The 15,190-nt window shown below is 35.6% G+C and overlaps 1 protein-coding gene and 1 long non-coding RNA gene across 5 annotated transcripts in view; one reads left to right on the plus strand and one right to left on the minus strand.

Annotated features, from left to right (window-relative positions):
* The first annotated feature begins 304 nt into the window (after positions 1-304).
* LOC136025263 (uncharacterized) lies at positions 305-8,850 on the plus strand. Its single transcript, XR_010617049.1, has 2 exons — positions 305-4,453; positions 8,662-8,850. It is a non-coding gene; the product is annotated as an uncharacterized LOC136025263 (long non-coding RNA).
* Positions 8,851-10,904: 2,054 nt separating this feature from the next.
* The window catches only part of LOC136025262 (ELMO domain-containing protein 2-like), a 38,164-nt gene continuing 33,878 nt past the window's right edge, over positions 10,905-15,190 (minus strand). For all 4 annotated transcript variants that reach the window (XM_065701120.1, XM_065701117.1, XM_065701118.1 and 1 more), the window contains exon 6: positions 10,905-12,640. In XM_065701120.1, the coding sequence (XP_065557192.1) occupies positions 12,346-12,640 (295 nt within the window). In that variant the 3' untranslated portion in view covers positions 10,905-12,345. The remainder of the gene's footprint in view (positions 12,641-15,190) is intronic.

Raw genomic sequence — 15,190 nt, forward strand, 5'->3', positions numbered from 1 at the left:
CATTATGAATGCATTTATCAATGTCAAATATTTCTAACTAAAATGACATCTATCCAATTCTGCCATATCTAAGACAGATGTTTATTTTCATAACTGTTGAATTCCCAGAATATTGTAATTAAATAGTAACTAATATAAATCTTCCCATGATTTGAGGAAATTAGTAAGGAATCCTATTGAAGTCATCGAAGGAGGAAGAGGGAAGGGATTATACCCTCTTCAACCATGGGCGCAGGTAAAATCTTGTCTAGAGGGGTAGCCGATTTTGTGACGGAGGGGAGGGGGGCTTTTAATACGTCCCGAGGTCTTTTGACTATAGATCTTTAGATACTCATCATTCTATATTTCACGAAAACTCGGCCTTTAGCATTTTTATGTTGTGCTTTTCCTTCCAATTTCAAGGAAACATAAGCAGCATAAAAGCGATTTGACAAAATCACATTACTGTTCGATAACAGCTTCTTGTACTAAGAATTCAATTTAAAGGTTTAAAATTGGACAATATTAAACATCAAAATTTATAGGAGGGGTCGGCCCACGACCGGCACAACCCACGTTTAGCCATAATAAATAATCTCAGTATAAAAACCTATGGGAACTTCTGGTGGATTATAAAAGTTCTGACAGATGTTTTTAAAATGCCTGTCCTTGATTAATACTTTTACCCAAAATATTAGATTGGATTATGTTTTATGGTGATTAAATCTGGAATATTGCTCAATTTTTGTCTAAATGCCTACGACTAATTATGAATACTAGAAAAGACATAAGCTCACCTTGTATTTTCCTATTAAATGTCCGTTTTTTGGCAGCTTCCGAGACGTGGCATCTTCACCGGTTGCTGTTAGCATTAATTCCTCCCAATGGGAGGGCGAATTCCCACGTTTGGTTACAATGCCCGGTGTAGGTTCGGCATGTCGTACCAAGATATCTGAAAGTTGGCTATGGTTGCAAAAGCTATGTAAACAGCCTATTTTAAGGTTAAATGCAATCAAAACCTAAAACTTGATTAATATTGGTGTTATTTAACCCTGTCAGACCAGTAGGTGACCTCTAAAATTTTATAGTTTCTGTTAAATTTCATTCAAGATAAAAAGCTTAAAAGTAAAGCAGAGGAGAAAAGAGAGGCGGCTGGGATCCAGAAGAAAAGAAAACATCAGTTTTTTCTGTCTTAGTCGGCAAATGTCAGTCGAATTCTCTGAAAGTGCCATGGTTGTCCCTTAAGGAACGCTGCATGACTATCTGAAAAAAGTTGAGAAGCTTAATATCAGTCTACAAAGTCTGGGCCTGAGTTTGTTTACACCTTGTCACAACAAATGATAAACATCTACAGAAGAACAAGAAAAGGGACTAAAAACTTACTTGAAAACCATTGCTGATATGCATTTCGACTGTACTCCTAAACTTGCATGTGACAATGTATGCACGTAAGCTTGTAGACACTTATGCCATTACTTGAAATATAAAAGTACCGGATACACGGAAACTCAAAGGTAGTGGATATAGTGGAGAAATTGCAGGCAAAGATTGGTACCGTGGCTTTATGGATCATCTTAGAACTTAATCAGTAAGAACACCAGAAGGTAAAAGCTTATGAGGGCAACTGCTTTCAACCGTCACAGTATAAACATTTTCTTTGACAACCTGGAGCGAGGCCCAGATAAACACGTGTTCAGACCACAAGACATTTGTAATTTTGATGAATCGGGTCTGAAAAAATACGCAAGTGTTGTAAGACCACTGCATAGCGAGGCCAGAAGAAATTGGGGTTGGTCACGTCACCAGAAACAGGTCAGTTGGCCATGATTTATGTCGGTGTCAATGCATTAGGAATACAGTCCCTCCTCCATTTATTTCCCCCAAAAAACTGTGTCCAGAAACTTTACTCAAGAGAGCTTCACCAGGAACCATCATGATCGGCTCAGAAAATACTTCTGGCTGGATGACTGCCTCCCAATTTTTGCCGTAATTGCAGCATTTTATCAATCTAACAAACACTCCAAAAGTCTCATGTTCTCCTGAAAATCAACCAGATCAGATGATATATTATTGAATTTCTTAATCTAGCTAAAAGTAATGGCGTTGTACATTTAACTGTCCCTCCCCAACCCACTCATAAACTACAGCCTTAGAAAGGATAGTCATGGGACCCCTTAAAGCCTACTACAACCAGGAAGCCACAAGTTTTATGATTGCCTTTAAGTGTAACAGTATATCAGTTTATAACATATCTGAGCTGCTGGAGAAAGCACATCCAAAGGCTTTCACTCTTGAAAATATAATCAGCGGATTCAGAGCAAGTGGGGTCTACCCTACCAACAGAGATGTCTTCATGGATTATGGGCTCCTCTCGTCATGTGTCTCAGACAGAATACCTACAACATATGTTGTAGCACTTACCAGGGAATTTTTTATGCTCAACGCAGGTCCTGTTCGACGTTTAGAATCATCCTTCAACATAGACCCCGAAACGGACGCGGCACAGGTTCTGTTCCTCAATGAGAAGCAAAAGTCAGCAGATGATCCGTTAAAAGAGAGCGTCCATACACACCCTTTTCCAGAAGGCTCAACACGAAAAATCAACATGAAAAAAAAAATATAAAAAGTAAGAAATCCTCACTGACACCCCTGTGGAAGAATGCATTACTGCTGGGATACAAGCTATACCTCCCGAGAATGTCATAATCCTGGAAGGAAACATAGTCAGTGAAGTGAAAAGCCTAAAAGGCAAAAGGTATGTTTCTCGTAACAAAAGTTGCAGTTGGAGTGACGGTTCAAACGTAAAAAAGCCTATATGCAACAACTCTTCAGACTCCACTATGAACATTGAAGACGAGCCCCCTACCAGCAACTTTTAATTTGACACTGAGAAAGTCAAGGCTGATGATTTCATTCAGATTGAGCCGGAGAGTGAGAAAGGGAATCCTGTTTATTCTATTATCATTGCAAAAAAGTAGCAACTGAAGAACTTAAGGTCCATTTTCCGAAAGAGACTTGAGTAAGAGATTTTCCGCTAACTGACGAGACGGATAGTGTCTTAAACACAGAATTTGAAATGGAAATGCAACCACTGACAGGCGGAGCATCAAGATTAGCGAAAGGGCTTAAATACAAGTTTTTAAAGTTTCTCTGGCCACTTTTCTGTTTCTTTTGTCAGGTGGCCAAACTTAAGCCAGAGGCGGCCGAAAGAGTTTTGAGGTGGCCCAGGTTCGGCACTTTTGACCACCTGGATAGAGGCATCCAGGTGGGAAAAGGTGGTGTATTTCTAACTGGCTTTTTCAAGGATGGTATTGAATGTGTTACCTTTGCTTTGGCATACTCAGCAACTTCTTATTGCTTGAATCAATTCTTGAAGAATCGAAAAATAGTCAAAACCTACCAATCGTGGTCCAGTTTTCTATCTATATATCGGGCCGAAAATCAATGTTGAACATCAAAACGTAAGTATCGATATCAGAAACGATATTTGAAAATTTCTGTTTATTTCCAGCTTTTTCAACCATCTACCAGTGAAAATCGAACAGAATTATTTCAACATACGAAAAGTTCTCGTTAATACCTAGTGTAAATTTGAAGTTTTAAGGGGGGCAGCTGCCCCCTGTCCTTTCCTACGCCCATACATTCAACCCTTTCAAAACTTGAACCAATTCGGTACCTTTAACCTTTAATATATTTAACCCTTTCAACCATTTAACATATTTAATCCTTTAAATTTCGACCTAACTAATCCTTTTTACCCCTTTTTAACTTTATAACCGTTTCCCTTCTTTTTATATGCCGAAACAACCCTTCGCAACACGTTCTATTTTAACCTATGTACCTGAATAGTTTCGCGCTTTAATTATTTATAATATATCCTTACGTATTGGGTTAGAGGTATTCTCTACTATATAATTTGGGCTACTGTAATTTTCCCCATCGTGCTGCTTCCACCCATAGTACTCTTAGTTATATTATTGGGTTCTCCCATTAGCTCTTTCGATTTCAGCCTAAAAAAAAAAAAAAAAAAAAAAAAAAAATTCACTCTTTGGCCATATGTCCTCATTGCTTAACATCACAGATTCATCTGAAACACAAGGAGACATTTTTTTCAGTAGTAACCCTGTCCATTTTATAGACTGGAATCGTTTCAAGTCATGCTCACGCCTGCTTTAAACATTTCTTCATTGATACGTAGGTACGGTTCGGAAACTGGTGTTTCCCAAGCATAATCGCAGGCCAGAATGCCCCGAGGTTTAAAATGGGAAGGCCCTATGAACGAATATATTTAATATTAAATATGATGTTGACTATATAATTTTTTCGTAGAAGTAATAGGTCAAAAAAATTTTCACAGGCGATACCTATCAAAATATTACGAGATTTGTTGGCGTTGCACAAGAAGAGGTGACAAATGCAGGGACTGGAAACAAGTTCAGACCAGCTGCAGATGGATGCTATTTAGACAAGAAAGGTTTGCCCCATTATCATTTTTTATATAAACTAAAATATTGGCTATTCATAGTTTGCTAAGATCTGCATCACGGTTGCAGCTACCACAAACTAGTAAAGATTGAACTCCAGCGCATTGTGATTGAAAATTTAAAAACACGTTAAAAAAGAGTCAAAAGATGTGGAATCGTCATTTACAACTGACTCAAGAATGATAACTTTTATTTTGGCTAATCTTAATAGTAAGATCAAATTGAAAAAAAAAAAAGTTATTTCACATGAAAGTAAAGAGCAACATTAAAACTTCAAATAAACAGAAACTATTACGTATATGAACGGGGTTGCCCCCTCCTCAACCACTCACTCTTTACGCTGAAGTTTTAATACTTTTAAAAAAGCTTCTTATTGTTCTAATTAAACGACCCTTGTGTGTCAGGAAGCATTCTTAAGGAATTAGGAAAAAATTCGAATTTTAACGTAACAAAAACGAGGTGTTGAGCAGGGGGCAACCCCCTTCATATAAGTAATAATTTTTGTTCATTTCCAACAGCATCGCTTTTAAAGCATTAATCCAAATATTTTATTTTGTTCACAAGTGAGCCGACATTTGATAGAAGTATACTGGGAAATTAGTTTGAGTTGACGGAGTGCTTTAAACTGCGGTCCCAAATTCATTTTTCAGTGCTGTAAATCGGTTCCAGGTTAAGCACTTAGATAGTACGGTTTGAAGGATGGCTGAATCTTTAAACTCTCTAGAAGTCAAAATCTGTTCGTTGTTCGAACGGTATATATCGGAGGGACACATGCTCTTCACAGTTCCTCCAGGGTTTCACGAGGAGAGACTGGTAGGACTGGGTAGGGAGGGATCTGAGGTACCATCGTTTGAGAGGAAACAGCGACTTGAGGTTCGAATTCAGTATAACTGGAGACAATTGTCCTTGGTGACCTTGTATCGACAGATGTGCTGATGTTCGCTCTCCATTATATTTTTACCTTGCAATACTATAATGGAACAGAGCTTTTTTCTTCTGTGGAAAGTCCCCACATTAGGGTAACAGTCCATGAAACAGAAGCTATAATAAAGCTATTGACACAAAAATCAGTGCGGAGAGCGTAACGTTCGTTAGGGCAGCTGCCTTATATCCAGGATAGGGTTCCTATTTCAAGCTAAAATGACGTCTGATGGCATTAAAGTTGCCCATAACGTTAGTATTGGTATTATTTGCCAATCAAAAAAAAGTCCTTCAATTTTAAGGATATACCAAATAAACACAGTTTAGAAGTCTCATGGTCCTAGTGAAGACACCACCCTTACATTTTAACGCCGGTATCATGATGTGTGGGAACCCTCAACAGCCTGGATCCGTAATGGCTAGCTGTATGCTAGATTTCGCTTTTAGCCATTGTCCAGAATGTTACAATACAGCAGGTACATCACTTCCAGTAGGTGTGATCGACAACATTGTTTGGGTACCTAATCAGTTTATTCCAAACTGACAAAGAAGAGGGTTGCACGGGCCCAACACAGCAGAGTTGGTAAATCTCTACAAGGACATCTACAGGTGATACTGACGATTAGCTACACTGTAAGATATTGCATGACTTATTTCTTCCTAAAAGTTATCAGCCAGATTTCGTATAATGCTACATTGCCAACAAAGAAAACAGTTGCGAAGATTTAAGACGAAATTCACATAGTGCCTATCTGACTAAAAAGCTGCCTCGGTTGAAATTAAAATGGTATAAAAATATTGATACAAAAATAGTAGGTTATAAAAATCACACCACCATAAAGAAATAAAAAACCTGTTCACCATCTATAAAAAAAATTTGATATTTAATATGTTCTGCATAATTTTTTGCCTTTTCACTTCTGACCATTATAGCGAGTGAAGTAAGTTCACTTCAGTCTAGAGTCCTGTCAGTTTAGAGCTCTTCGTTACATTTCTTCTTCAATACATCCTAAAATATTCGAATAAAGACCAAAATCGTCAGAAAAACAGGAACTCTGAGTTGAGATGCTCCTTAAAAGACAAATAATTATGTGTTTGTTATCTTTGTATTTAATAGGTATAGATTGGTGATTTAAATTCTCAGGGTTTCAAGCTTTGGAGATTTCTAATTTTTTTTTTTTTTAATCTTGATATTCAATTCAAACGTTTAAATCTTGATATGTTTGTTGAACACGAAAATGAAAGTTTGAAATTTGACAAAAATTTACCATTAAGTAAGAGAATTTTCCTGTAAAAATTTTGAGCTATAAACAACTAATCGTGGAAATATGTTTGAATGGGACGTATCAAAATAAATATAAAAACCCTGTGGTATATATAGCAGTTGAGATAATTTTACGGACAAATATATGCAATAAATAAACAAAAAATTATTATATTTTGTGACTGGTTGGTATTGAGAAGGTGAGAAATTCTGAAGTAATATTGCAGTTGTATTCTGTTTCCGTGGTTAACTCAAGTTGTGTGAATTTCCCCTTTTTATCAATTTTTTATTTTAAATGTTTGAAAAAAATCAATGCCATTCCACTTATTCAAACTGAGAATTCAGAGACCCATCTATATCAGCTAGATAAAAAAAATTAAACACATAATTATTGCCTTCTTTTATAAACAATTTTTCGAAAATTTATTCTTCTTAAATGATTACTCCAAACTTTGAAGGAGTATTTTGCCTCATATTCTTCTTAGCATATACTTATACAAAGTATCATTAAAATTTAAAGAGTATGGCCTTTATTTTAATGTTTTAGGATGAACAGAGGTGATTTATCATATAATGTAGAGCTTTAATTAGATGAAAATAGACAGTAAAGTGGTTACCATTTGCTCACCAAAATCCAAAACTTGAATTAATAATTTTTCCACTTCTCATCCATTTACTTTTTATTATACAAATCACCTAAAAAACAACAATGTTGTAAAATCCACCCAGTTTTGCAAAAAAATCGGACCTAAAAAACCAAAACAGACAGCCAAAAAAGGTAATGATACCAATTTCTTTGCCTCAGTGCCATAAAAAGACTTGAAAACAAATTTTTGACAGTAAAAAGAATTAAATACTTTCCTTTTCGGCCCCGTTGTGACAGCACAATCTTAAAATATCACATTCGACCGCCTAAAGGAGTCAAGATTTTATATTTCCCATCCTTGTTCTTACGAAATGAAGATTTTCGCCTCCCAGTTGGCTTTTGCGGTACAATGGATAGGTTCCCTTGATAAACCTAAATTTAATTAAATACTTTTTGGCAGTATGAAGCATTAGTACAATCTAACAGAGACCGCACAAAGTAACTAAAACCTTGTTTCAAACTTGTTTGCAAAAAGAAACAGTCTTAATAATCAAAACTTAATAAAAACTAAACTATTAAAAACCAATTAAAAAAATAACTTTCTTCCCAACCCAAACCAGAGCAAGCGGACCCAACCAAAAATCCACCACTACGTCAGGGAGGGGGCGCGCAACCAGCACCCCCTGGATCCGCCACTGACTGCAGTTAAGTCGGACCTTCCCTTGGATATACGCGTCCAACTGTGCATCTGTGGCTGGCGAAAGGCCAATCAGACAGACTTGAGATGGTGCAAGAAGTAGCTGTAAAAAGTATGCTTGGACACTACTGAATATACGATGATGTACTGAAACAACTAAACTTCAATCCCCTTGATAGTCGTACACATGAGTTGCCACATCGTTGTTGACTAAAATGTGTGAACTCTCCAATTCATCGTGGTTGATTACCGGACCTTGAGCACCCTTCAACTAACAGAACAAACACTAGAATACGACAAATCAAAAAGAACTGTCCAAAATTATATCAGCTTAGTTAGTTAATAAGCTGCCGAGAAATATCATAAATCATTTGCCCCTGTTTTACTCAGCATCCTAATGGTACTGCTTTAGGAATATTTGATGTTTTGTGTATTTTACTGTATGGATATGCCTGAAAGTATTGTAGTACTGATTAGAAAACATCGAGTGTTATTGATTTTTAACGTATCTGTTCTAGCCTTTACTATTTTGGCTAATACAACATCTTGTCTTATCTTTGGTGGTGCTGGTCAAGAAGAAGAACATCAGCTATCTCATAGCTGCAACCAGCATCTATTCTTCTGTGAAAATACTAGGTCAAGAAAAAAATTTGTTAGAATACGCTCGTAATTTAAAGTTTTCTTCCTTTATTGGGCCTTTTTGCATCGTTGATTACAATTTATTTTTCAGATGGTAATTTCATCACAGAAGTGTGCATCTGTACACCAAAACTAGGCGAAGATGCTTGCAACTGGGCAAATCAAGTTCAATTCAGTATTTCCATGCTTTTTATCATAGCAATAATAGCAATCTATCACTAGTTCTTTATCTACTGTTTTTATATTTGGCTCAAAATATTACAACTTATATCTTTTTCCAGTTCTTTCCAAGGACGGTTTATTAACAAGTTCATCCACAGGAGAGGGAAAACAGCTTCGGTAATACAGAAGGTGCTATGTCACATCTTTATCTAAAAATTTCCCATTCCCTAAATCAAAATCCTGGTTATGGACTAGCAAGCTGTTATTAATTAGGCAATCAAAAGAATTAATTAATTAGAAACAATCAAAAGAAAAATCTTAAAAAATCACGAGTTTCCTGTATGAATAGACCCGAAACTGGTTCATGGGGTAAAAATGTTCGTGTTTTAATGTCCTTGGTACTCCAAGACGAAGGAGTTGGGGACGCTCTGAGAAATCGAATTTTAGGTCCAACTAAACTTTCATCACTAAGACCCCGAAACCTTCAAATGGCTATAAAGGCGGAGAGGGAACAGAGGAAATAGATTATTTAAGGAATTCGAGTGTGGGCCTTCATGTTATCAAGTTCAATTATGTCTTTAATTGTTCAGGTATCGCTTAGAGAGCGTTCTTAAATACCACATTTTACAAATCTGACCAATGAAGGTTTATTAACAAGGGCATAATTTACACTTTTTGGGCATATTAACAATTGTGCATAATGCTCCGCAATGGAGGCAAAGCAGTTGAGGGAATACAAAATGTTTTATCACTTTCTTTTTTATGATTTTTAAGCTCAGCAGGATCAATTGATTGGTTAGGATTGACCCTCCACTGTCTCATTTATTATTAAAGATACTCGAAAGTTTCGATTAATCCAAAAGGCACTATATTCCTTTTTAACACTACAGTGACAAATAGAGCTTCTGCTATTCAATTATTTTGTTGTATCTTGCGAACTGGAAAAACTAAGAAAACACTAGTCAAAATTTAGCATAAACAGTGGTGGGCTGAGGGGGGTGGCGTCTCCTAAATATATTGCATAGTTTCTGTTCATTTTGAGTTTTAAAGCTTCATTTGAAAGAAAATGCCTTTTAAGTAATATTGTTAAACATGAATCCTTTCAAGTCACGACCACATCCACTTCATACATTTCTTTACTAGCATGTAGTTGGTAGGTAGGTAGGGATTGGTGTCGCTGGCTATTTGGTTTGGAACGGGGGATTGATGGTACGACCCTGTAAGCTCAGCCAGAGTCGACCCAGCTCTAAATGGATACCTGCAGAAATCAGGGGGAAAACACGGGAAGCGTCGGATGATTTGTCCCCAACCACGCACTGCACCCCCGACCAAAGGTATTGAATCAAGGGGACGGTACCTGCGCAACGCAGACCATTGGTCAACGTGCGAAAGGTTTTTTTAGGTATTGGTATATTTATTGCTAGTGAGGCTGCTTCTTATAACTAGTGTAATACATTCCTGCAATGATTCAAGTCTCCTTCTAAAGAAACATTTTGAATACCCCTCGTTCACTTTTTATTTAGAATTGGTTTTTCCGTAGCTCGTTTTTTCACGATATATTATTTTATTATAATTGTATTCTTTATTTTATTAGTTTATTTCTTCAATACTTTCTTTACTAATTTATTATTAACAAATATTATTTGTTTGTACTATCCTAAAAAGTATTATATTGCTTTTTCTCATTATTATTCTCTGAATATTCATATAAAGAAAATATGTTTACTAACAGTTCCTTACAAGTATTTCAATCCTTTTCCTGTGACTAAAAGAGTTAAAGAGTTGAACAATTCAGCATAGAATTCACCCAAAATCTAGTCGAATCTACAGATCTAAAAATAGAAAAGAATTGGAAAAAAGGACTAAAAAACAAACTGTCGGTCGAAATAATACAAGACTGACAAGAAGTAAAAATTTCAACTTAGAGCCATAGGTTTTTCTTGCAGTAGGGACTGAGAATCTATAAGAATCTATAATAATCTAATATAGAATCTAACTTACACCAGTTACGGGTCTATTCATACAGGAAGCCCGTGATTTTTTCAGATTTTTCTTTTGATTGCTTCAAAGCTATGAAGTTTTTAGGGCAGTGTTATATTTTCGTCAGTGTTGCAACACTGAGCCGTGAAAATAAATAAGGAAAACTAATTAATTAAATTTGATAGAATAAAATTAAATTTTTATAGAATCTAATTTGTGGCATCAACTCATACAACTCACGAAACGAAACTTGGAGATCAAAGCACTAGCATAAAACATAAAACTTAAAAAATAAAAAACATAAAACTTTTCGAATATAGCAGTGACAGCAATAAATAAGTCAATACAAAACAGTGAGCAATTTTGTGCCAATTATGATCGAGTCAAATTGAAAATTCTTTTGTGAAATACTACATTAAAAATTAATGTATTACTATAATTACTATATTACTATATTATTTACTACATTAAACTAGATATTAAATGACAGATGATGAAATTTCAAATTGTAGCTGATGGCATCGGTAATACCGGGGAAAGCCAGGAGGGAGATATCTAAAAAAAAAGTCCATAAACGTAGAACGAGAAATGATCCCATTAAATCCTGGTAACAAGAAATTAGTAATGATTCCCCCCCACCCCTTTGGAAATTTCCAGGCAGACCTCTTGGCTGATGGTACACGACAATATAAAAGAGAGACGTTCATGATGAGAGAGAGGTTTTCCAAGCCTTGAACGGCGACCTTTAGAATTTGTCATTTAGCTCATTTAACAGATTAAATACAAACATAGCCAAACGACAAACAATCTGGCTTAAAAACATCAATAGCTTCCACATAAGTATAAATAGGCCCTTTGAAGCGGGAGCGAGATGGGAAGAGAAGCTAAAACTGGCCAATTTGGGATAAAGCTCATATTTCCATTTTCAAGAGCAAAAGTTTCAATGACATATCTTATTCACTGGGATTTCGGCTTTGGTAAATTTTTCATTACTGACAATATACAAAGAGTCACAACATTTGAAAAGCCTAGGCCAAACACTAGCCAGGTCAAACAGGGTAGATTCTAAGATAACTAAGAAACAAATAAGTTTAACTAGACGTAATATATATAGCAATTATGAGACCCATTTAAAGGGGCGGGGGGATTGAGGTTGGCTCCTTTGGTTTAAATCTCACATCCCCAAGGGTGACATTTTTAAAGGTATGTGTTAATCAAAAAGGGTAAAAGGCTACTGAAAATGGAGAATGGGGCACCCACAAGCAACAAGGAAGAGGGAAGTAGATGTCATGCTCCAATTCGCTTTGAATGTAGCTTCCAAAACTTAAAAAATGACCTTGTAAACTGAAAATTTACAATTCAGTACGTATTAAAAAAAAATGGTGCACTAAGTTTTTGAGATTTTATGAAAAATCACAAGCATCTTAAACTTTTGAGGAGGGTGACGGATCACATTACTAAGGACAATGCCGGTATAGAAAAGCGCCTCTCTAAAACTAGTTTCTTTGTGTCTCTTTAAAAGTTGTTGTTTGTTACTAAAAGAGTTGAAAATCAAATGCGAGCAAAGGTTTGGCCAGCACTACGCCAAAAACTCTTTCCTCGGGCAATTCCAATATCTACTTAGTAGAATATATCAAATGGTCTCAACTGCAACGTTTAGTTTAAACTGCACTTTTAAATCAGACAATTCAACTCGTATTTTTTTTTCAAATCTATCACGAATTTTACCGAACTCCATAACATCACGTGGTTTTTCACTAAGCCAAAACTTGTCAAATTCCAAAAACAGGTAACAATAAAACTTATGAAACGTTTCAATATGACTTCCAAATTGGCAGGTGTTGTAAATGTGGTATTTGGCACTTCCGTCTCGGAATAAATTTATAGCCATGCTTGTCAAATTTATACCAACAATAGCGAACGAGTACCTAGAAAAAGAGCTTGTGTAAGGTTATAGTAGTTCAAGAGCAAATAATAATTTCTAGACTAATACAAACTAATGATATTTATAATTTTAGAAGAGTATTCAATCACAGTACCAAGGACATCAAAATAAAAACATTTTTCGTCCCCTGGACCGTTACGCAGATACCAATTTCTTGATTCACTGCGTTGGACCAGGAGCGCAATGTGTGTTTGGGGGCAAATCATCGAACTCTTCTCGAGGTTAACCCCCCAGATTTCTTCGGATACCCATTCAGAGCTGGGTCAACTCTGGCTGAACTTCAGAGTCGAATCATTAAACCCCGGGCCAAACCAAAAAACCCGACACCAGGACTCGAACCCCTGTTCTCAAGATTTCAAGTACAGTGCGCAAACCACTCGGCTAGGACGGTCCCAAATGAAAACCTAAACCAATTAGCAAAATTGAACAACCCCAGAAATTCTTTAAAAAACACAAAAAATACAAGAAAAAGAAAAATTTGCCAAAAAGCCTTATGGCTTGTGCGGCCATTCTCGAAACTACAAAAAAAAACAAATTACTTATAAATGGATTCCCCAAATATATATATATATATATATATATATATATATATATATATATATATATATATATATATATATATATATATATATATATATATATATATATATATAAAAGCATTAAAGTCACCACTTGAGACCCTGTATTATACTAACCTAATATAACATACATTATTCTGCACTACTTCCCTACTTTATATATATATATATATATATATATATATATATATATATATATATATATATATATATATATATAAGGAAAAAAAAACAACTCATAAATCGTAAATACCAAAACAATGGTCCCAAAGCAACCCACGAATAACGTAACATGGTAATGCAACAACTCAATGTAAAAGACAACCAGCCAAATTATGCATAGTAAAAATATACATATGCATTATCATGAATATACATAAGCTGGGTCTAACAAACTGGGAGTCACACCTCATGTCACACAGACAACTCTTCCGGTAGTTTTCACAGAAACCACAACATAAGGGCTTCGACTTCGAGATCTGATACAGGATATTCCCACATACTGACTTCCAGTGTTGCCAACGCTTTGAGTCAAATTGAGTATCAGTTTTTCGACCATATTACATCATAAAAGAGTCTTTGCGGTACAATTATAGCATTCAATGTTAGGTTTATTCACAAACGTAAATACAAGAATAACTAAAAAGCAATCAATCTCTATTTTTTCACTCATGTTTTTGTTTTTCTTTTCTCTTAGGAACCAACTTTGTGCGCTTTTTTTTTTGTATGAGGATAAATTTGAATTTGACAGAATTTGAATTCTTGAAATCATCGCGTCCGGTGAAAAGTCTCTTTTTCTTTGCTTAAGTAACTAACAGGTGACAGCAGGAGTTTCAAATAAAACTTGACCTTTGGGTATACAGTCCAAATGCTCCGAAATATTGTGGCTTCAGATGCAAATTAAAATATTGAACTTTAGAACATAAGCATAAACAGGGAGTCCAGTATATTACATAAACAGCGTATGTTTAGAGTGAAGCAAATTAGTCCATGAGCCCTGCAGGCAGCAGGATGAGGTCTGTATTCTATGTTTATTGAATAATTATTTTGCATGAAGCCTGAAAGAGCAAACAAAAAGTATGTTATAAATATGACTACTTTTAATATGACAACAGACTACCTTGAGTTGAGGTTCCGGTTGTTAGTAGAATTTTTTTGCTTTGATACTGACAAAATTAAAAATTTTCGAACCCAAATATATGTCAGTATATTTCTGAGGCGTCGAAACTACGGGAACACCAGCTCCGGGTGCATATTTTCCGGTATTTACTACTATATACCTAGCTCCTGAGACATAGTTCCATGAGAAATGCGGACGAGGAGTTTGTCTAATACAGTTTCTTCAAGATATTTTCCACTGAAACAGGAGTCAGCAAGTCTACTCCAGTATCAGGTCCCGCTATCCTATTTCAAGCTCGTTGGTTTCCGCAAGAAATATCAGAAGAAAAATAAATTTTTTCCAGTGTCCTAGACCATGCCATAATAACAATAGAAAATGGAAAGAGCTATTAAAGTAATTCTGTGTGACGCTTTTACAGATCATAAATCTACAATTAATAGATCACGGGCATCATTTTAGTTTGATCTCCACTTTTAGCCAATTTTGGTGAAATCCAAAGACAATTTGTGGGATACGTATTTCAGTTTTGGACTTTAAACTGCAATATGAATTTCACATTTCTGATTAACGGCCTTAGAAATCCTTAAATAGCTGCTTTGGTCAAAATCAAATACCATTTGCGTAACAAGAACAGTTTCCAAGAGGGTCAGATTCACATGTAGTTGAGAACGTTTAATGATAAATTACAACCTTTTTTCTTGGTATTCTACAGATTCAAAAATTTAAAATAGATGAACAAACGCTGAGGTTTGGGCTTAAATCACTAAACTAAGAATGACGCTGCAAACTTTTCTAGATCTACGGCCTTTATACTTTTTTAGATGCTCCATTCAGA

This window comes from Artemia franciscana, chromosome 3, assembly GCF_032884065.1.
Source record: "Artemia franciscana chromosome 3, ASM3288406v1, whole genome shotgun sequence".
In the NCBI taxonomy this organism is placed as follows: domain Eukaryota; kingdom Metazoa; phylum Arthropoda; class Branchiopoda; order Anostraca; family Artemiidae; genus Artemia; species Artemia franciscana.